Source organism: Tamandua tetradactyla, chromosome 14, assembly GCF_023851605.1.
Source record: "Tamandua tetradactyla isolate mTamTet1 chromosome 14, mTamTet1.pri, whole genome shotgun sequence".
Lineage (NCBI taxonomy): Eukaryota > Metazoa > Chordata > Mammalia > Pilosa > Myrmecophagidae > Tamandua > Tamandua tetradactyla.
The window spans coordinates 94,775,397-94,797,466 of NC_135340.1; the positions used below are offsets into that span (position 1 = coordinate 94,775,397).

Sequence of the window (22,070 nt, forward strand, 5' to 3'; positions counted from 1 at the left end):
TCTTGAAGATGATTGAATAATGATATAGCTTTCACAATGTGACTGTGTGATTGTGAAAACCTTGTGTCTGATGCTCCTTTTGTCTACCTTGTCAACAGATGAGTAAAACATATGGAATAAAAATAAATAATAGGGGGAACAAATGTTAAATTTAGTTTGAAATGCTAGTGATCAATGAAAGGGAGGGGTAGGGGTATGGTATGTGAATTTTTTTCTGTTGTCTTTTTATTTCTTTTCCTGAATAGATGCAAATGTTCTAAGAAATGATCATGATGATGAATATGCAACTATGTGATGATATTGTGAATTACTGAATATATATGTAGAATGGAATGCTCATGTGTTAAGAATGTTTGTGCTTCTTTGTTGTCATATTTTTAGAAAAAATTTAGAAATTAATTAAAACAATAAATAAAAATGCAGTTGTGTTCCTTTTGTAAAAAACAAACATTTTGGTATGTGGAAAGTTACATCCTATTCTTCTGATTTATTCATTCAAAAATTATCTTGATTTTTTTTTAAATGTCTTAGAGTAGCGCACACCTGGAGTGGGCAGTGCTGTGGTCACGGAGTGGCGCACACCTGGAGTGGGCAGTGCTGTGGTCACGGAGTAGTGCATACCTGGATTAGGTCGTGCTGTGGTCACGGAGTAGTGCACACCTGGACTGGGCAGTGCTGTGGTCACGGAGTGGCGCACACCTGGACTGGGCAGTGCTGTGGTCACGGAGTGGCGCCCACCTGGACTGGGCAGTGCTGTGATCATGGAGTAGTGCATACCTGGATTAGGTCGTGCTGTGGTCACGGAGTAGTGCACACCTGGACTGGGCAGTGCTGTGGTCACGGAGTGGCGCATACCTGGAGTGGGCAGTGCTGCGGTCACAGAGTAGTGCATACCTGGATTAGGTCGTGCTGTGGTCATGGAGTATGCACACCTGGACTGGGCAGTGCTGTGGTCACGGAGTGGCGCACACCTGGAGTGGGCAGTGCTGTGGTCACGGAGTAGTGCATACCTGGATTAGGTCGTGCTGTGGTCACGGAGTGGCGCACACCTGGAGTGGGCAGTGCTGTGGTCAAGGAGTGGCGCACACCTGGAGTGGGCAGTGCTGTGGTCACGCATAAGGTGCACCTTCTAGACCCTTCTTCTGGGTAGCAAAGTTTTCCCCCCACCTTGTCCTAACTTTCCTTTCTGCTCGTATCTATTCCCACCTTTGTGTGGCTCTGTCATTGACTCTTTTTTTAAAAAATATTTTTATTGAGAAATCTTCACACACATGCAGTCCATATATGGTGTACAATCAATGCTCACGATATCATTACATCGTTGTGTACTCCTCACCATGATCATTTCTTAGAACATCTGTATCACTCCAGAAAAAGAAATAAAAAGAAAAAATGAAAAACTCATACATCCCATGCCCCTTACTCCTCCCTCTCAGACTAATAATATTTCATCTACCCAAGTTTTCACCCTTTATCCCCTCTATTATTTATTTACTTTTTATCAGAATTTTTAAATTCATCTGCCCATACCCTGGATAAAAGGAGCATGAGACACCAGGTTTTCACAACTGCACAGTCACATTGTAAAAGCTGTATCATTACACAATCATCTTCAAGAATCAGGGCCACTGGGACACAGTGCTACAGTTTCAGGCAGTTCCCTTCTGTCATTGACTCTTACGGTCTCCAGAATGAACCATCAGGGCTGAGCTGGTGCCTCCTTCAGGCTTCCCTGGAAGAAGCGGTTCCCACATTAAGGAGGTGATGGCCCCATTGTCCTTTGTGGCGTCTCAAGTATGGTGTCACGTCAGTGTCAGCGACCTGGACCAAGGGGCTTCTCAGAGGAGAGGGGCCTGCGTCTCGGAGCAGAGGAGAGGGGCCTGCGTCTCGGAGCAGAGGAGAGGGGCCTGCGTCTCGGAGGAAAGCTGGGCACAGGTCAGACAGAGAACAGTGAAGGGCCCAGGGCTTCTGGAGTCTGAGAGCTGACTCAGGGAAGTGGGTCCACTCAGGGTGAGGTAGTCTTCCTGATGTCCCTTGATGCTGGGGAGGCAGCACCAGGCCACTCTGTGCCCGGAGGTTTCTCAGTTCTGGGAGCCTGAGGTTATGAGGATTCCACGCTTCCTGACTCTAAGTCTTTGCCGGCCCTGGAGCTGTGTTATGGAATGCCCTTTCCCCTACCTCAGACAGCTGAAATTTTACCTTTAAATGCTGTCTCCATGGAGGAATCTGCCCCGATTACCTGCCCAACCCTCTTCTCCGTCTCAGCACCTCCACCGTCTATCTGAGGATCTGCAGAGCTTCCCTCACTAGACCTGAGGGTCCTCTTGGCCTGGAAGCCTCTGTTGACCAGAAGAACCCCTCAGAGGACACGACAACGGTTGGGATCCTGTCTTGGCGATTAAGGGCCTTCCTAGTCTGAATGCTGGGATCTGGCTGTACCTCAGTTTCCCCATCTGTAAGGGGCGAACATAGGACCTACCTCACAGGGTTGTGAGGATTATGGGTAGGCTGAAGAAAGTCATCCAGCACTTGCTTTATAATCACCGAGTAGCAAGTACCCTTGGTGCACTGGGCTCTGTTCCAGAAACAAAGACAGAAGAGGGTGTCTGGGGTGGAAGAAGGCCTTGATGGTTCGCACAGGAGAGAATGTGGTAAGACTGAGGGAGCCGTGGGAACAGTGCTAGGAGGCTCTGAGCCGGGAGAGGGGACATGAGAGCGCGGCTTGCGGACCTCCCAAAGGAACCAACATCTGAGCCAGACCTCTACGAGGCTGAGATCTCAACAGGCGAAAATGGGGCAAAAGGGCATTAGGCAAAGGGAATGACAAGAGCAAAGGGGCAGAGAGGGAAAATATGGGGAGTTTTTTGGAGCTGGCCAGCTGTGCAGCTTGCCTGGCGTTCCAGGTTTATGGGGCTGGAAGGAGTGGCAGGAAATAAGACCTAGAAGAAAAGAAAAACAATGGTGAGAGGAGAATGGAAGGAAGAGCCAGGAGGTTTCAGAGGTAGGGCGGGCCCTGGTCAAAGCTATGTCTGAAAGAGAAAATTGTGGGGACAAAGGGCCAGCAGGGGTAGGCTGGTGGGTGAAGAGGTAGTTGCCCTCATCTGGGGACAAGATGGTCAGGCCTGATGTCGGGCAAGAGTGGCAGCAGGGCTGGAGAGGAGGGCCCTGAGAGAAAACACTCCAGGGTAGGACTGCCAGGGACTTACCAGGGGAAGGGCCAAGGAGGCACTGACAAGAATCCTTCCCAAGGCCTCAGGCTTAGCTGCAGTTTACTTGATCCCATGAAAGCCTTTCTCATCGCTCCTCTACTGCATTATCTCCTTTCTGGTGGGTGGGGAGCTCCTCCCTGCAGAGAACACTGTCCGCACTGCAGAGCAGAAGACCTAATCTAAATCCTCCTACCTCCCTGCAAACCGCAGCTGAGCAAAGTGTTGATAGGGAGAGGAGGGGAAAAGCGAGGATGAGTGTTATTTCCTCAGGGAAACCTACCCTGGCCTTGCTATTAGAGTTGATCAGGTCCCGTGGTTTTGCCCTCTCATAGCTCCTTGCACTTTTGCTTTTCGACTCTTACCAGTTTTAAACTACATAATTTTGTGATACTTGTTTTTCCTACGGGACTATAAGCTTCAGCATTTTAGAACAATGCCTGCCTTTAGGTAGCACTCAAAAAATACTTACAGAACTGTAAAGACAGAAAACAGAACAGTAGTTGTCTGGGGGTGGGGGTGGGGGGTGGGGACCGCAGCTGGCATTGACTACCCACGGGCAGCAAGGACTTTTCTGAGGTGATGGAAATGTTCCAAAATCAGACCGCGGCGATGGTGGTGCAGCTATTTACATTTAATAAAAATGTCAAACTGTACACTCGTCAACGAGTGAATTTTAAGATACATAAATTACATCTCAATAAAGCCATTAAGATAAATTGTGGGATGAATAAATAATGTTTCCCTCCACGGGACTGTAAACTCCCTGAGAGGAGCTATAATCGCCCAGACCTAGAAGTGTGACTGGCATCTAGTAAGTGTCTTATCTAAACAGCTAGTCAATGAATGAGCAGGCGAGCACCAGGAAACTTCCGGGGATCCCGGGACCCGCCGCTTCCCGGCTGCCACTCAACGCTCGGCTCGGCGCGTCACGGCAAGGCGAGCGCGGTGATTGGCCGGAGGAATCGGGCCTCCCAGGGGCGGGGCAGGCAGCCCGCGCGGAGAATCCCCTGGGCGGGCCCGGGGGGGCGGGTCTTCTGGGGGCGGGCCCAGGGCGGGGGCGGGCTCGGCGCCCGCTGCGCGCCTGCGCAGTGCGGTCCCGGCGGTCGCCACGGTGAGGAGCGCGCACGATGGCCGGCCCCGCGTGGATCTCCAAGGTGAGCGCTGGGCCGGCCGGCGGCGGATCGGCGAGGGGCGGGCAGGGGGCTGCGAGGGACCGGAAGCGGGCACGGCGTCAAGGTCATGCCGGAGCGTCGACGCCGCCCGGCGAGGCCCCGCGTCTCGACCCGCATCCGTCCAGGCCGGGGTCAGGCCTCGAGCCGGGCCCGCGAAGGTCAAGGCGCCGTGGCCCCGGCCCCGCCTTCCCGGCGGCCTCCGGGGCGGGACCGTGACTCGCTGTTTAGATAAGACACTTACTAGATGCCAGTCACTCTTCTAGGTCCGGGGCTGATCACGTGGGCGGGCCCCCTCGGCATGGCCCCTCCGCCCGCTGACCTCGGGATTCGGGGCTTTTCCCAGGGGAGGGAATCCCGCCGCTGCCCCCCGCTGCCCGATTGTTTTCCCGTGGAGCGCCTCCCAGCCTGACCTCTGGCGCGCTGGTCCTCGTTCCCGGTTAAAGGACGCAGGGTACCTTACGTCGAGGGGTCACCATCCGACCCCTCGGAGAGGGCCCAGGCCAGGGACCTTCCTCTGCCGTGCGCATGTGGGCATCCTGCGGCCTGCTCTCTCCGTGACAGCTCTGACGCTGGCGCTGGGAAGGTCTTCTCATCCTCTCTGCAATTCCTTGGTCCTTCGGGGCGGGACCGTGTACCCACACGCTCTTGCCCAAGGTCACACAGCTGGCAGAGAAGCCCAGGTGTCCTGATTCCTGGTCCTCAGGCCATTCCTCCGATTCTGGGTCCTGGGGAAACAGGCCTCAGGTCTCATGTCGCTCTTAATGCCCCTCTAGAAATCTACCATAGGAAATTTTATTTTTCTACAAGATGTGACACTATAATTCTCCTCTGTTTTGGGTTTATAGGGTCCAGAGATGAATTGTGATTTAGTGAAAGGAGCTCTACGCTGGAATTCAGGCGTCTTAGAATGCCTGGCAGTGCCACTGATGGGCTTTATGACCCCGGACAAATTCCTTAACATCTCTGAGCCTCAGTAGGCTCATCAGTGAAATATCTATACATGCCTCACTGAGTGGTTTGAGGATTAATGTATGTGAAAGTACCTGAACACAAAAATCTGAAGCTTTCCTAGCAGCCAAAAATGTATCTGGTGGTGGTCAAGCAGGCAGCGGTTCTTGGACATCAATAACTGGGTTTTACTCAGTAACTGGATTCTGTTTTGTCATCTTCTTCAGGCTTGGACTTGCTTGTGGTGGTAACTGTTATGTCACATTTGCTCCTAAAGGTAGAACAACTTCTGTGTCATTGTCAAAACGGAAATCAATCCTTTACTCACTTAGCTTTCACTTAACACCTAATTCATCCTTGCTGGGTACATTAAGCCTTCAGAATGAGGGCGTAAAGCAGCGCTAGGGATAATGAGCGTCCCATAAATTTGTTTTCCATTTGGTATGGTCTACAGGACAAACAAACATGGTAGATGTTCATAAAGTGTGGAATTGTGGAGTCAGAAGATAAGGTACTTCTCTGATAAACTCCTTGTGTGACCTTTAGAAGACTCCTTGGGCCTCTGGCCAGTTTCTCCCTTCAGGGGTTGGAGTAGAAGATGCCTCAGAGGCTGGCCTCAAGGGTGCTGGGGTGGATGTGGATTTCAAAATGAGCCGTTCCTCTATTGGGGTTCCATTCAAAGTTTTTGAAAAAAGAAAGCTACAGCTAAAAACTTTTCACTTGGAGATAATAGTGGGTTTCTAAAGACCTTTCCGACTCTAAAATACTATAATTTATAATGAGCCGATTCCCCTGGGGAATCGCGTACTTTCAGAAGTCCAACACTGTATTTATATGTTTTAAGTTGGAATTGGAAGGTAAAAGAGGAAGTGAGGAGTTGTGGGTTAAGATGATCCAGGACCAGGAATCAGAAGCTCAGAATTCCAGTTCAGGGAATTCCAGTCCAAGCTCTGTGAGGCTGCCAAGTCTTGAAGGCTCTCTGAAAAGGGCTATTTTTTGAAAAAGGTATCTCTTCAGGTTTTAATAGAAACAAAATGATACATGTGCAAGTATATTATAAAGTAGGAGACCATCTGTGCTTTAAAAAATCTTATTGTAATTTTACTTAAAATTCTGGGTCATTCTAATGACTTAGATGAAGAACCACCTTATTCAAAGATCTAAGGAGAGATGACAACATGGAAAAGACTGGTTGTTAAAAACATTGGAAGAATTAAAGCCATTTGCTGTGTGGGAATGCATCAGATAGAGATGATGATTAAGGTTGGACTCAGTCCAGTTTATTAAGAAAAATAGTTATTAGGCTTCTACTATGATGAGCCTGGCACTGGAGATACAACAGTGAATACAACAAAAGCAAAAAATCTCTGCCCTCCTGGGTTTACATTTTAAATCAGTTGTTTTGGTTGGGTCTTCTGTCTCAAGGAGATGAGCCTGTTTTGTGTGAATGTCTGCTTCCTCTTTTTTGGGGGTGTGGGAGAAAAGATTCATGCAAAATTGTGTAAAGCTGCTTGTTACAGAGTAGCCTTTAAATGGCCACCTGTCTAACAGCCCATCTGCCGGTAGAGGAATCATGTCCTAGAATTAAGAATTTGACCAAAGGTTTTGACAGAGAATATTCTTTTGGGTCAGGGACATGACTTAGTGGATGCCAGAATGAAGAAATAGAGAATACAATTCATTCATACTTCTTGGCCATTGGTTGGTGTCTCAGTTTTAGTAGATGCCAATAGTTCAGCAAAGATTCACTCCTTATAAGAGCTGCTGCCCCAAAGAAAGACTAGGACAGGATGTAACTTATGTCTTTGCTTATATATCTAGCTTGTAAGAAAAGTTACCTTTTAATATTTTATTGAATTTAATGCCTTTGATCTATGTACCCAACTGCTTTGATTATATTCTATTTATTGCAATGTTATATGATTTTATACTAGTTCTCAAGGACTAAGTTGAAATAACTCAGTTTGAAATAACCTTTAAAAACGTGTATTTTGGGTGTATGTTAGAGTGTTAAATGCGAAGAAATGTACTAGTAGTAACATTTGGGGGTGGTAGGATTACCGGAAGACTTATTTTCTATCCTTTACCTGTCCCCAGCAAATTAGCAATGATGACCACATGTTACATTTATTATTGGAATACATAAACAGTTTATTAAAAATCCTTATTCTTTATGGCGCAGGAATTAAATTGGCCTTCTTAGATTTTATTATAAAGTGTCATTTCTTAGTATTCACGGGAGAGGACTAAGTACAATTTGTAATTGAAGGAGCCCTGGACTAGGAATCTGGACATCTGGATTCTGGTTTCCATTTTGCCAGTTACTGACTCTGTGACCTTAGGCAAAGCTCACTCTGTGGGCATAATGTTCTTACCTGTAAAATAAAGGATTTGGGCTTGGGTTTTCTAAGAACCTTCCTGACTCTAAAATTAGGGATAATTTCTTTAGAATAATGTGTTATTCCCGAATTGCCTCATAGTCAGGAACAATGGCACAAAACCTTCTAGACCATCTCAGAAAAATCCAGTGTTTGAACTAAGTATAGCTTCATTCTACCCTCAACCTCTTGACGGCTTGTACTCATAAACTTGGCCTTGAAGGTCTATAGCGTCTAAATTCTCAGAGCGATGGTGAAGAGAATGTTTAGGTTTTCTAATCTGAGGTAGTGTGCCAGCATGAGACAAGCATTCCTGGAAAGTGCCTGAATACATGTGTGAACCTGTGGTGTTATTAGTCATTAGAAACAGAAATGCCTTCATCTCTACCTTTTACTACATGAGGTTTTATGCTGTGTGACATTTCTCTGTTGATATTAATGTAGGTCTCTCGGCTGCTGGGGGCCTTACGCAACTCAAAACAGGTGACCAGAGGTTTTACTAGTGGTGTGAGTATGATTATGTCTTTTGTTTTTTCCTTTTGGAAGTTTCTCAAGAAAGATGCTCTGATACATTTATTAGGTAGCATTTCATCTCCATGTAGTTAAAACTAGGGAAAATTGGCCATACTTATATATTAAAATTTTTGCCTAACATATGCATAAATCTATTAGGTCACTTGCACATTTTAAAGCGTTAGGTTACAGCTAACTATGTGAGCCTGTCACATCACTATCTTGAAGGAGCCTTGTTAAAAGTAGAGCCTCTTTATTTCACAATCGCATTTTAGTAAGACTTTGTTTCAAAACTAGCACAAGTTGAGAGAATATTGTTGAGAATCTTCAAAACGTGCTTTGCATTTTTTGTTTTGTCAGCTTCCCTAAAAACAGTAGATTCATTGCCGATTAGGAATGCCTCAAACATCTAAAAGCCCTATAGGCTTATACTTTCCGTATGCATTCATTATGAACCGTCATGTTACTGGATCTATTTCTCGTTAAATCTGCTGCTTTTAGAGTTCCCAGCATTAAAATTCTGTGCTTTAAAAAGCTGATGCCACATTTTTAGAGCATTCTAAAGCTGTGGGTCAGTGACTTCCCGTTTGTTTTTATTTTATCCTTTTCTTAAGGAATCTAGTTTGGATTTCATTATTCCTATACTCCCATATAACATTTTTACTAAGGGATTTATAAGACCGTAGTACATTTTTTCCTCTATTTGCTTACTGTGCTGTGGAGGAAAAGTAGATTTCCTGGTGCTCTGATGGCATTTATTATTACATGTTGGGAGAACAGGAAAAAGAAGCCAAAGGGTTCTTTTAACTATGTTTATGCTAAAGATGCAAAATGAGGCTTGCACTTTAAGAACAAGTATAGCTAAGCTAGCATTTCAAATGCATTCTGAAAGCTAATGAGATGTTTATTGCTTTGTGCTATTATTTGATTTTCAAGCTATCTATTTTGAAAAAAATATATTAGCTCTGTGAAGGGGATTATATTGGAGGAAATAAGAGATGTTGATTTTTAAAAATATTTCTTCAGTTGTACAGAACACTGCAGAAATAGAGTTCATCTGCCCAGAGGGAATCAGGAAGGCAAAGACCAAAGGAGTTTGAATCACTGATTTAAAAAAAAGTAGCTCATGCAACTAAAAATGAAAAAGGCCAGGAACCCTTCCTAGGTGGGGGAATGTCTGCAAATAATGAAATGGATGATTCCCAAATGGAGAGAGAGGATCTGGATGTTATATTAACTCATTTAAATCCTCTGAAATAACTTCCCCTTATGTATTTTTGTTTCTGTGTTTGAAAGGCCGGCTTCATTTAGTTTGAAGCCGTTGGAATACATCATTGAAAATAATTAGTAATTCTAAATGAAACTTAGACTTTGCAGGGATGATTACCTATCCTGTTCTTTCTGGTTAAAAATAAACTTTGCTGAGCTTGATTGTTCAGTTACATTTATCATTAAGGAGCCAATTTTATAGAAGAAATAAGAAAAATGGAGACCCTCTTTTGATTAAAGTCTGATTTTCCTGGAGTTCTCAGTTCTCAGTGTTTCTAAGACTAGAGAAGTTGCATGAGAAACTAAACTTTCCAGGGTCACAAATGGAAGGAAAGTACTTGCCTTCATGAGAAACCCTCTGAATTTTAGTGAGAGAACATTGTTGAAAGGTTCTGCTGTCTTTAGTTTTACAGATTTGAATTAATTGGTCTCTCTGGAGCACATCTGAAAAGAAGTATCCATTAGAAAGTCTACTTGCTAGTTTATTTCTAAATTACATCATTTGAGTTCTTTTAAAAACCTTTAAACTCACATAAAGAATAGAATTGTAGCATTCCTTATCTCCTGATTCTTTCCCCCACTTTGATGATCCCTTGGGAGGTATGTCTGTTTTCCTAACAGCATTTGGATGTTCTTGAGACCTCCCACCCCCCCAAAAGTAGATTTCTTCATCAATGATCCTCTTTTTTAAACCTTTAAAAATCAGTTCTTACTGTCCTCTTTGATGCTTTCTTATATTCAGGCTCGGACGGTAACTTTAATTCCAGGAGATGGTATTGGTCCAGAAATCTCAGCTGCAGTTATGAAGATTTTTGATGCTGCCAAAGTAAGTGGGTTTTAAAGCAATATATGTAATAATAATTCATAGAAAAGGTTTCTTAGCCAGGTGGAGTCTATGAACTCTTAGGATCAATCAGATATATTCCTATGATGTTGGTAAGGTCTGTTGTTAATCTTCACACATTTTAACTTTAACAGTGGTTGTTTCAATGTTACTCGCACCTGTCATTGTTAGTAGTTTAAGTTACTGCAGTGGTATCAATTATATATACAGTAAGCAAAGTATTATTGCAATATTTGTAAATCTTTGAACCCTGCCTGGATGCAAGGTCTTTACAGCCTGCCAAGTCACCTGTATTAAACTGTACACTTTAAATGGGTGAATTCTAAGGCACATGAATTCTATCTCAATAAAGCCATTCTTTAAAAAAGAAATGTTGCATACCTCTGAAGGCAAAAGCTTAAGGTATAAACTACAGTGTCGCCCTTTCCCTCTACCTACATCCTTCAGGTGTGTACACGCACACTGCCAGCCAGCACACGGACTGTGCATGCGCTGGGAACAGAGACAGAAGAAGGCATGGTCCTCTGCTCACAAGAAACTTCCAGTGAGTGAGAGTTCACATCAGAAGGTCATTCTACCTTCCTGGTAAAAAAGACAATAGAACTGATGTTTTTTTTTTTTTTTTTTTTTTTTTTTTTTAAAAGACAGAGAGAAGGAAGGAAGGATAGAAGGAAGGAAGGAAGGAAGAAAGGGAAACATTTTTAAACATTTTCTTGTTTTATTGTATTCTGTTTCTCCGTTTTTGTTACATGGGCTGGGGCCGGGAATCGAACCGAGGTCCTCCGGCATAGCAGGCAAGCACTTTGCCCGCTGAGCCACCGCGGCCCGCCAGAACTGATGTTTTAAAAAATGATGTAGGAGTTCAAAATACTCTTTTTCTTTAAATTTCTAACGGGGTATTATCATTAGGAACAGCGTATTATTACTTCTAACAGTCCAGCCCTCAATACAAGTAGATTCTTTTAAATATTTTTGTTATAGAAATTTAGGAAATTCGTCTCTGTTTAACATGATGCTTTATGTTGCTAGGTATAGCTGCTAGGAGAAATAATGTTAAATCATGTCTGTTAAGATACCAAAAACTGTAAGTTGAGGAATTCAGTTTATTTAAATTGATATGTATAATACTTTTCTCTGAGTTTCTAATTAAATCTGCTACAGAGGGGATGACGCTTAGAAAGTGGCAAATTCTCCAAGTGAACTGAAAATGTGAACTCTCACTCATTGTCAGCTTCTTGTGAGCAGAGGACCACGCCTTCTTCTGTCTCTGTTCCCAGCGCATGCACAGTCCCTGTGCTGGCTGGCAGTGTGCGTGTACACACCTGAAGGATGTAGGTAGAGGGAAAGGGCGACACTGTAGTTTATACCTTAAGGTTTTGCCTTCAGAGGCATGTAACATTCCTTTTTTAAAGAATGGCTTTATTGAGATAGAATCCACGTGCCTTAGAGTTCACCCATTTAAAATGTACGCTTTAACTTAGTGGTTTTTAGTTTATTCACAGAGTTGTACAACTGTCACCACAGTCTAATTTTAGAAGATTGTCATCACTCAGAAACTCCCATATCTAGTAGCAGTCACTCCTCATTTCCCCCACCTCTTCCTCCCACCTCTCCCTGGCTAGACAACCACTGGTCTACTTTCTGACTCTATGGATTTGCCTGTTTTGGCCATTTCGTATGTGGTCGTTCATGACTGGCTTTTACTCAGCCTGATGTTTTCTGCCCCGTACAATCCTGCATCCGTACTAGGCAGTGTTCCTGTGGACCGTATTTTTCTCTCTGTATGATATTCTAACATCTCTGTCTTAAGAGTCATTGTGAAAAAAAATGAGTGGGCAGGTGGCCGCTGGGAGTGGGTGGCTAGGGGAGAGTAACGCTGAGAATCCCTCTGGGCATACTAGAGAGTGATATCTTGTGTGCCAGGAACTTCCTAAGGCTTTATTGTACCTGTTTTTACCAGTTGCATTCAAAGTGAACGTTGCAGTCTGACGCACCTAACAGGGCTCCCGGCCCACTGTGCTCTGTGGCTTCTAGGCGCCGATTCAGTGGGAGGAGAGGAACGTCTCTGCCATTCAGGGACCGGGAGGAAAATGGATGATCCCTCCAGAAGCCAAAGAGTCCATGGACAAGAACAAGATGGGCTTGAAAGGTAGCTCTGAGCAGTTACTGGTTTCTGATTCCGATGCTGTAGCTTTTGCATTTAAGCTAAACAAGAAGGCTCAACCATCTGTTCCTTTTGTGACTCAACATACCCATCGTGAGATGCTTTGTTTTTCATTTGGGAACCTTTTTCCCATAGTGAAAATATTTTTTGTAAAAGAATTACTAGTCAACATCAAATGACAGTGCATATTTAACTTTGACTAGATTTATGTTTTGCTTTATTTTTATTTTTATGATTATTATTTTTTTTGGCATGGATAGGCACTAGGAATCAAACCCTGGTCTTGGGCATGGCAGGCGAGAACTCTATTTTCTGCTGAGCCACCGTTGGCCCGCCTTTGCTTTACTTTTAAATTTTGTCATTATTTTAATCAATACCTTCTTAAGATTGAGATTTAAAATATAATCGTGACAGATTTAAATTCAGCACAGGCTTTAAATCCGAATTTACCCAAGTTTGAATCTTGTCTCTGCCCCTTACTGACTGGGAGGCTTGGGCTCACTGCTTGCTTTTTTTGTTTGTTTGTTTGTTTTGTTTTGAGTTTTCTGTTAAATAACACTAGAAGTAGTTGCTACCTCCTAGGGTGGTGGTGAAGATTAGACAATGTCAGGTGCCTGATACAGCCCTTGATCTTCGGTAGGTGCTCAAGATTAAGGAAAGCAATTAATGTTCCAGAAAGCTTCTGGAGGAAATGTTCTTCCTTCATTTGAATCTGAGGGATAAGGTGAAGTAAGACACTGAATACATTTTACTAGGTAGCCCAGGTGAGTTAGTAGAGGAGTGGTTAGACTAGAATGTAACTTTGAGTCAGACAGAGTTTCATCAACTGGGTATTCTTCTTTATTACAGGCCCTCTTAAGACCCCAATAGCTGCCGGCCACCCGTCTATGAATTTATTGCTGCGTAAAACATTTGACCTTTATGCAAACGTCCGACCATGTGTCTCAATCGAAGGCTATAAAACTCCTTACACTGATGTAAATATTGTCACCATTCGCGAGAACACAGAAGGAGAATATAGTGGAATCGAGCATGTGGTATGTTCATTTCAGATGCTCTTTTATTCTTAGTTTATAGCTCTCTGTGCATTTGGGACAGTGACACTGGACTCCAATTGAAAATGTCTCCCAGAGACAGGCCCACCCTGTCCCGAAGATGGCACAGATGTGGGTATTTGTTGAGATGCTGGGTCTCGGGCTGACAGCGCTCAAACGGTGCCAGGAGATGCTGGACCTGGGGATTCCGGGGATTCAGAGCCCGGGCTTGGGAATTTGCCCTCTGCTTGAATCCTGAATCCCTCCACTTCCCGGACGTGTGCTTGGGCAAGGGACCATCCCTGCCCCTCAGTTTTCCTCCTGCCTGCAGTTGGGGTAACACGTATTGAGATGCCGTCGGCAGGTGCCAGTCATGGTAGCTGTCACTTTGCAAGCATGCCACCCATGGTGCTGCCTGCGACAGGCAGGTGTCCGGTACCACGTTGTTGCCACCCCCTTCCAGTGAGGCAGCACTTCCTGTCTTCCAGATCGTCGATGGCGTTGTGCAGAGCATCAAGCTCATCACGGAGGAGGCGAGCAAGCGCATCGCTGAGTTCGCCTTTGAGTACGCCCGGAATAACCAGCGGAGCAACGTCACGGCGGTCCACAAGGCCAACATCATGTGAGTCGTTGTCGGGGGACGGTGCTTGCTGGCGGGGGACTAGCAGGGCTTGCCTTTCTCCTCTCCAGCTGGCTCACTCATTTCTCATATCTGAAAAAATAGCCTTGTAACTGTTGGGAGGGTCAGGAGTTTCTCTCTTGTTGTGATCTCCTGTTTAATGTGCCTTATTGGGTGAATGGCAGGAGCCTATTTGGAGGGGCAGGAATTCAGGTCCTGGAAGTTAAGGAGGGACTGGGAATTACCGGAAAAAGAAGCTGGAGACGCTGGATCCCCAGATGCTGTGGCCGATTAGCAAGAGCCACAGAGGTAAAAGGGCAGTGTCGTTTATGCTTTAGAAGTGGGGCAGTGGGAGTGTGTGTGAAATGGCCACTTAAAATCATCAGTGCTGATAGTGCTAATCTTATCTGATGCATTGAATTCTCTTCATGCTCAGTCTATTAACGGCCATTCTTAAGCTCAGAAAAATGTTGAGCATGCAAAACATTAAAACCGTGTAAATAATTGAATTAACCTTTTAAAACAAAATGAGTATTTTCTTATTAATGGGTATTTCTTAGTTCTTGCTAGGTAACACTATAAAATTATTTTCTTCTCTATTATGATCGAACTATTTTACAATTTTACCCTGTTATGCTTCCAGAAGTATCCCAAAATATTTTAAACTTGCATTTTATTAACAGTCTAAAAAATAATTGTCATTGAAATCAGACATCTTCGCTTCTAGAACTTAAATTTCTTGAATTTATTTTACTTCTTTGATTTGATCCTTTCCTTTCTGCAAGCCTTTGCTTTCAACGATTTTTATTTGATTAAATACAGGCGAATGTCAGATGGGCTTTTTCTGCAAAAATGCAGGGAAGTTGCAGAAAACTGTAAAGATATTAAGTTTAATGAGATGTACCTTGATACAGTATGTTTAAATGTAAGTATATATTCACACTTCTCTGCTATTTTTTTGTGGTGTATAGAGTGGATGTGTAAATATATGTATGTGTGATATGCAGTTTTTGGTTGCTAAATGCACAAATGCTTTCTTTGTAGATGGTACAAGATCCATCCCAATTTGATGTTCTCGTTATGCCAAATTTATATGGTGACATCCTTAGGTGAGTCTGGCTATCTTCTCTTTTAGCCTATGGTTTATTTATAAAGGCCCTAAAATAAATTATGGCTTAAATTTTTCAATTGAGTATTAAAAGATATAGCATTTGTTATAAAATATTAATTTAATTCTAACAATTCAGGAGATGATAGTAATGATTAAATGTTGGGTAGGTTGCGTCTTCATTTATTTACTAAATCAGCTCTGGGCTATTACTCCCTAATCATTAGTCCATTCTTCCAATTTTTCAGATATTTTATCATTTTATTTCAGTGTTTTCTATATAGCTAGGTAAGATGATGATCATTTTTATCATTATAAAGAGAAGCTTTTTTTAATGGTATTTTTTAAATTTTTTTAAAAATATAACAACAGGCACAAACATTCTTAATATATGATCATTTCATTCTACATATATAATCAGTAATTCACAATATCATCACATAGTTGATGATCACATGATCACATGATCATTTCTTAGAACATTTGCATCAATTCAGAAAAAGAAATAAAAAGACAACATACCATACCCCTACCCCTCCCTTTCATTGATCACTAGCATTTCAAACTAAATTTAACATTTGTTCCCCCTATTATTTATTTTTATGCCATATGTTTTACTCATCTGTTGATAAGGTAGATAAAAGGAGCATCAGACACAAGGTTTACACAATCACACAGTCACATTGTGAAAGCTATATCATTATTCAATCATCATCAAGAAATATGGCTACTGGAACACAGCTCTACATTTTTAGGCAGTTCCCTCCAGCCTCTCTATTACATCTTGAATAACAAGGTGATATCTATTTAATGCATAAGAATAACCTCCAAGATAACCTCTCGACTCTGTTTGGAATCTCTCAGCCATTGACAATCTTGTCTCATTTTGCTCTTCCCCCTTTCGGTCGAGAAAGTTTTCTCAGTCCCTTGATGCTGGATCTCAGCTCATTCTAGGATTTCTGTCCCACATTGCCAGGAAGGTCCACACTCCTGGGAGTCATGTCCCACGTAGAGAGGGGGAGGGCAGTGAGTTTGCTTGTTGTGTTGGCTGAGAGAGAGAGGCCACATCTGAGCAACAAAAGAGGTTCTCTTGGGGGTGACTGTTAGGCCTAATTTTAAGTAAGCTTGACCTATCCTTTGTGAGATTAATTTTCATTTGAACAAACCCCAAGATTGGGGACTCAGCCTATTGCTTTGGTTGTCCCCACTGCTTGTGAGCATATCAAGAATTCTCCACTTGGGGAAGTTGAATTTTCCCCCTTTCTCACCATTTCCCCAAGGGGACTTTGCAAATACTTTTTTACTCACTGTTCAAATCTCTGGGATTTATTGGGACATCGCTCTGGACAAACCTACAAAATCTTATGTCCTATTCAAGATTCCATGTACTTATAGTGTTCAATTAAGCTGTCCACATAAGTTATATTAGGAACTGCTGTAGTCAAAATTTAAATTTTGCACCAAATAAACATTTTTTGCATAAAGAGAAAGTTTTTGACTTATTTTAGACTAACAGAAAAATTGCAAGAATGGTACAAAGAATTCCCATATACTAAGCACCCAGAATCCCCAGATATTGTTTTATCACACTTTATTATTCTCTTTCTCCCTCTTACTGTCCTTTCCCTTCCTCCTTTTTCTCCTCCTCTTCTTCCTCCTCCTTGTCTCTCTCTACACACACATATACACACAGAGTTGGTGATTTAAAATATGTCCACAAATTTTCTGATATTCCTTCTAGAGGTAGAGCTTAATTCCCTTTCTCTTGCAAGTAGGCTATTCTTAGTGACTTGCTTCTAATGAACAGAATGTGTCAGAAGTGATATTTTGGGTGTGCCTGTGTATGTGTCTACACAAAGAGAAAGAGAGAGATGTGAAGTTGGCCTAGTGGTGATTTTCTATCTCCACCATTCCTTCTACATGCATTTGTTGACATTCTGCTACAGGAAAAGCTTTCCTTCTCCTTTATTTACTCGTTTGTTTATCCATATCGATATGGACTCCTGGTTTTCTGTTTTATTCAGTGGTTATGTCCACCACTTTCATTATTTATTTTGTAAATGCTCCAGTTGTCGCTGGCTTGGCTAGTGGGATTCCCTTCTAGCAGTCTCCTTGCCCTTTTGACATGGCCCATTGTTCTTTGGAATTTCCTCACTTCTGGCACAGCAAGGGGTTCCAGGCTTCTCTTGTGCGTCTCTAAACTCAGCACTGGAATCAGCCTTTTCACAGGGAGCCCTGGTGCCTCTTAGTGGAGAACAGTATTTAAAAAACCGGAATCTGGGTGCCTGGTGAGGGGTCTTGTTCTGAAATATCCTCTGAAATGCTTCTCCTTCCCCAGTGACCTGTGTGCAGGATTGATTGGAGGTCTTGGTGTGACACCAAGTGGCAACATTGGAGCCAATGGCGTCGCAATCTTCGAGTCGGTAAGGATGCTGACACCTGAAGAAAAATTCTGGTCCCAACAGCTTGAGAACTCTGGAGGGCTTATCTGCATAAGTACCTTTTTTTTTTTTAAATGAAATCAATGGTCCTGCCATTCTTTATTTCCCATTATACATATTTACAGGAGAAAAAGAATGTACATTTTAAATTTTGATAATTATACAATTTTTTTGCAGTTGAATAAAATAATGGATATCTTAGTGGCTTTTTAAAGCAACTTCAGTGTATAAGTGTGCAACTCATGTGATCAGCATTTAATAATTGGGGTAAACTCACTTTCACAATGAGCTCCCAGAAAAAGTAATGACACAACTTCATTGAAGACAAGCACTCTTGGAAAAGCTGATCTGGGAGCCTTGTCTTTACATGATCCATAATCAATCCAACTTTTCAGCCTTTATTTTAGAATTTGGGTGGAAAAATAGGCGAAAGTCTCTGATTAGGTGTAATTTTCTATCTAGAATTACAGTGGCTTTTGAGTTACTTGTTGTGTTTCTAGTGAGTGCACAGATCCTGCAGGACTGTAGCGATGCTGAGCTGTATAATTTTGTTACAGCGTTACCGTCTGTGGAACAGTCCTAGAAAATTTCTCCTATGAATAATTTTGCTAGCTGGTTTATATTGCATAATTACTGTTTAACTCTTGAGTCTTTCAAATTGCCAAAAGAAAATGACACTTTGTTTGGGTTTTTTATATAGGTTTGGTGTGTTATTCATTTCCCCCCCAGACACTTATTTTCTTTATCCTTTCTCACATTAAAAAAAAACAACAACAGATTTACCTGAACTTGAGTGAAAAAGATTGCCGACCCATCGTTTTACATCTTTTAATATTTTCATTGCTTTAGCTCTTTATTTCTCTGCGGCCTTACTGCTAGGACCCTTCTCCGATCAATTGCACACAATAGCTATTCAGTAAATGTTTTCTGTTGGGAAAGGAAAGATGATGAGGAGCCCATCTTCCCCCGAAGAGGACTGTTTGCTCTTTTCTCCTGCCTGACCCTGCTCCTTTTCCCGACGTGCAGGTGCACGGAACTGCCCCGGACATCGCGGGCAAGGACATGGCCAATCCCACGGCCCTCCTGCTGAGCGCGGTGATGATGCTGCGCCACATGGGCCTTGTCGACCACGCTGCGAAGATTGAGGCTGCCTGTTTCGCTACAATTAAGGATGGAAAGGTATTAGTAATCTTGAGTGATGTGTCCAGGGCAAAATGCATCTTTCCCGCGTAGCTCCATCAGCGTGAAGGGAACAGAAGACAGTTCTCACGAGAGCTGCAGGATTTGGGGTCGAATAGGGATTCTTACGCAGACTCCCTGTGGAATGTCAGGTGTGTGTGCACATCTGTGCATTTTCTGAGGGAGGAAATGTTTACTAAGGAAACTAGTTAAACAGCGCTGCTGGGAGGCCTCGGTGTGCAGTGGGAAGGGCAGTGGTTTGGAGTCAGTCAAGTTTAGGCCCAGTTATTCTGTTCGCTGTGTGCCCTCAAACAAGTCCATTAATTTTTCTAGAAAACTTTTTCCTCCTCTCAATGAGCATCTTTTAGGTATACATTATAATGGGTGAAGAATATAATAAAATGGTAAATAAGATAAAAGTCTGGGACTTCCAGGAAATCAGAATCTAGCAGTGGCTAGTTGCATATGCAGCGGTGTGTGTTATACTCTGGGCATCTACGCTACAAGGTGTTATATGCCATATGTTGTGTTTTATAAGAGGAATAATAATAATGGCCAATGTTAATTGAATACTTACGTAATACTGAGTTCTTTATATCTGTCTATCTATCTGTCATCCAGACATTTTCTCCACTACTCTGAAATAGATACTATAATTAATCCCATATTATAGATGAGGAAACCGACACAGAGAGATTTAAGTCATTTGTCCAAGGTCTCACACCTCCTAAATGGAGCTTGTCTGGCTCTTACCCAACGAGTGTCACTGTCTCCTAGGCAGCTGTGACCGTGGGGTGGCAGGAGAGGCACAGTGCACTGTTCTGAAAGGAAGAGGGGCAGGGTGCAGGCTGTGGCTTCACAAGGCTGGACCTTGGAGGCTGATTCCCAATCCGAGGTCCCTTTTATGTTTAAAATTCTGTCATTTGAAATTACTTCTTATGACCAAGATACAAGAAATCCAAGCTTGTTTGTAATAGCCTAATAGTCGTACTGGAGGGGATATATATATATTTTTACTCCAAAGCTATATACTGTCCAGCCTGGGAGAGAGTTGCCTAAAGGTAATAGGCCCTTTTAAATCATTCAGGATGCAGTGACACCAGAGAATTAGGTACACTGAGGTCTGTAGGGGAATAAAGAGAAGACAAAAGCTGGTAGAAAACAGAAGTCTTTCCTTCCTAAAGAGGGTGATTCAGAAGTTAGTGATTTAAATATTTCCTTGGTATTTGTTTTCCAGCCTCTAAAAATGGATCAAGAATGTCTTAACTTTTTGAACCTTTAAAACTTCCCCAAGGACTTTATGAAACCTCTTGTTTAGACTTGCTTTCATTTGAGTATTTTTTAGGCTGAACTTCTGTGAGGGCTCCCTGCTCGCCTTTGTGGGGAGCATGCCTTAGTCTCTTCCGAGTGTTCTCAGGTGCACTCTGTAACTGGGTTTTCCCTGTCCTCCTGGGGCGGGACCTCACTTATAAATGAAGAACTAAATGAGAGACAGAAGCGTGAGGTAACTTGCCCAACTAGTATTGCACTAAGTTCTTTAAATAAAAAAAAAATCTCAGGTTTAGTTTAACGTATGTATACATTTTTATTTCTGCTTTTCCCTTTTTCAGAGCTTAACAAAAGATTTGGGAGGCCATGCAAAATGCTCAGACTTCACAGAGGAAATCTGTCGCCGAGTGAAAGATTTAGATTAACGCTTCTACAGACGGCGTTCGTATCAGTCACTCCAAATGGACACTCCATAAACCTATATTTAGAATACCTACTGTGTGTATGTATTTGGTTTGCTTGTTTCTTGACAGAGTCAATTTTTAGATCTGGCCTTTTCTTAACAAAATCTGTGCAAAGGATGCAGGTGATGTCCCTAGGCCTGCTTTCAAGGAACTTTTTCCAAGTGCTTATTTTATTTATTAAATGTCTATCTGAGAAACATTTTTGGTAAGTTTTAAGTAGACTGTATCATTTGTCATTGTTAACCATTTTACACTTTGGTTAAAACAGTTTTTCCTCAGCTGTAAATATCAAGAAACAGAATTAATAAGAAAACATCTAATTTTTTTAAAGTAAAGCTGTTTTCCTTGCTTATGAAAAACATAATGGAAATGAAACAGAATACTGACATAATAGCACAAAGTGATAGTCTTAAAAAACTAAATGAGCGCAAGAGAGATTTCCTGGCACAGCTCCCATAAAAAACAATAAATATACTATTTTTCTTAGTGATATGAAAAATAAAGACAGATTAATCTTTTACTGAGTATGAATAAAGACCTCAGATCCAAGAAATGTGTAAGGAGAGATGTAACTTTTGTTAATAAAATTTAGGTAATATATTGGATACAAACACACAGGCACATGTTCAAGGATATTGTTATCTTGAGGCTTGTAAGGAAGCAGACGTGGTACTTCCTGTGATTGACGCATCCTGAGGAACTAGCCTGTGAGCGCGGTCCTAAATTCCCTGGGCTGGGCCACGGCAGCTGAGGGGTGTGTGTCTTCCCTCTTGGGCAGTATGCACGGAGCTGTCTGGAAATGAGCTGCCCCCCAGCTGACACTGCTGAAGGACCTATCGAGATATTTCGGCAGCTGCTCCTTCCCCTTCCCCAGAGCATCAAATCACTGCCTTCTGCCTCAGCACACAGTAAGAGATGAGATTGTAGAGATTGGAGTAGGCTCGACCTGAGCTGATTTATACAAATTGTGCCACACTGGGGCTTAGGCTCGTTTTCGACCTTCAGGAACCTCCCCCAGCACCACGTTTCTTGGCATGGTTTTCCTTAATCTTCAGACCTAAGTCACCATTTTCAGGAACCCTTTGGCCCCGCACCAGAGGGTACTCGTGTCCTCCCTTGGCTCTTGTGTAACATCGAAAACCTGTGACATCGCATAATGCACCCAGGTTACAAGAGAATTTCTTAATGACGAGCTCTGTCTGGGTCCTTTTTTAAGCTTGTAAACAGACTTACAATCTTCTCTCTGTTTTGCTTTGTTTAAGCTGATGCTTCCTCTGTTTTATTGGATTGTGCTAATTATCAGTGGCTCTTGGATTCATACTAATAAAGAATTCCCACACTGATGGAGGTGTAAGCTTTCTCTACCCTTTTCCTGCTCAGATGCCATAGGTCGTTTTGGCTCAGCTCGTTCTAAGGTACTGAGAGGGGTGGTGTGGTGGTGAGAGGCCGGCGCAGGCGT

At 42.8% G+C, this 22,070-nt stretch overlaps 1 protein-coding gene across 3 annotated transcripts; it reads left to right on the plus strand.

The window, feature by feature from the left end:
- The first annotated feature begins 4,297 nt into the window (after nucleotides 1–4,297).
- IDH3A (isocitrate dehydrogenase (NAD(+)) 3 catalytic subunit alpha) lies at nucleotides 4,298–21,954 on the plus strand. 3 transcript variants are annotated; one of them, XM_077128569.1, is made up of 12 exons: nucleotides 4,307–4,363; nucleotides 5,227–5,606; nucleotides 8,152–8,214; nucleotides 10,232–10,315; nucleotides 12,368–12,482; nucleotides 13,347–13,534; nucleotides 14,020–14,153; nucleotides 14,973–15,075; nucleotides 15,195–15,259; nucleotides 17,597–17,681; nucleotides 18,726–18,878; nucleotides 20,489–21,954. In XM_077128569.1, exons 2-12 carry the CDS (start codon nucleotides 5,586–5,588, stop codon nucleotides 20,570–20,572), a joined length of 1,095 nt encoding a protein of 364 aa, XP_076984684.1. In that variant the 5' UTR covers nucleotides 4,307–4,363; nucleotides 5,227–5,585; the 3' UTR covers nucleotides 20,573–21,954. The 3 variants fall into 3 exon arrangements, with proteins under 3 accessions (XP_076984683.1, XP_076984684.1, XP_076984685.1); XM_077128568.1 differs by lacking the exon at nucleotides 5,227–5,606 and having other exon boundaries at nucleotides 4,298–4,363; XM_077128570.1 differs by lacking the exons at nucleotides 4,307–4,363; nucleotides 5,227–5,606 and adding an exon at nucleotides 4,586–4,644.
- Nucleotides 21,955–22,070: the final 116 nt, after the last annotated feature.

Excerpts from the sequence above, each read along its gene's own strand:
- IDH3A (XM_077128568.1), top strand. The coding sequence starts at position 4,337 with ATGGCCGGCCCCGCGTGGATCTCCAAG. Across the intron at positions 15,260-17,596 it reads TTATATGGTGACATCCTTAG|TGACCTGTGTGCAGGATTGA; the intron begins GTGAGTCTGGCT and ends CTCCTTCCCCAG. Across the intron at positions 17,682-18,725 it reads GCGTCGCAATCTTCGAGTCG|GTGCACGGAACTGCCCCGGA; the intron begins GTAAGGATGCTG and ends CCCGACGTGCAG.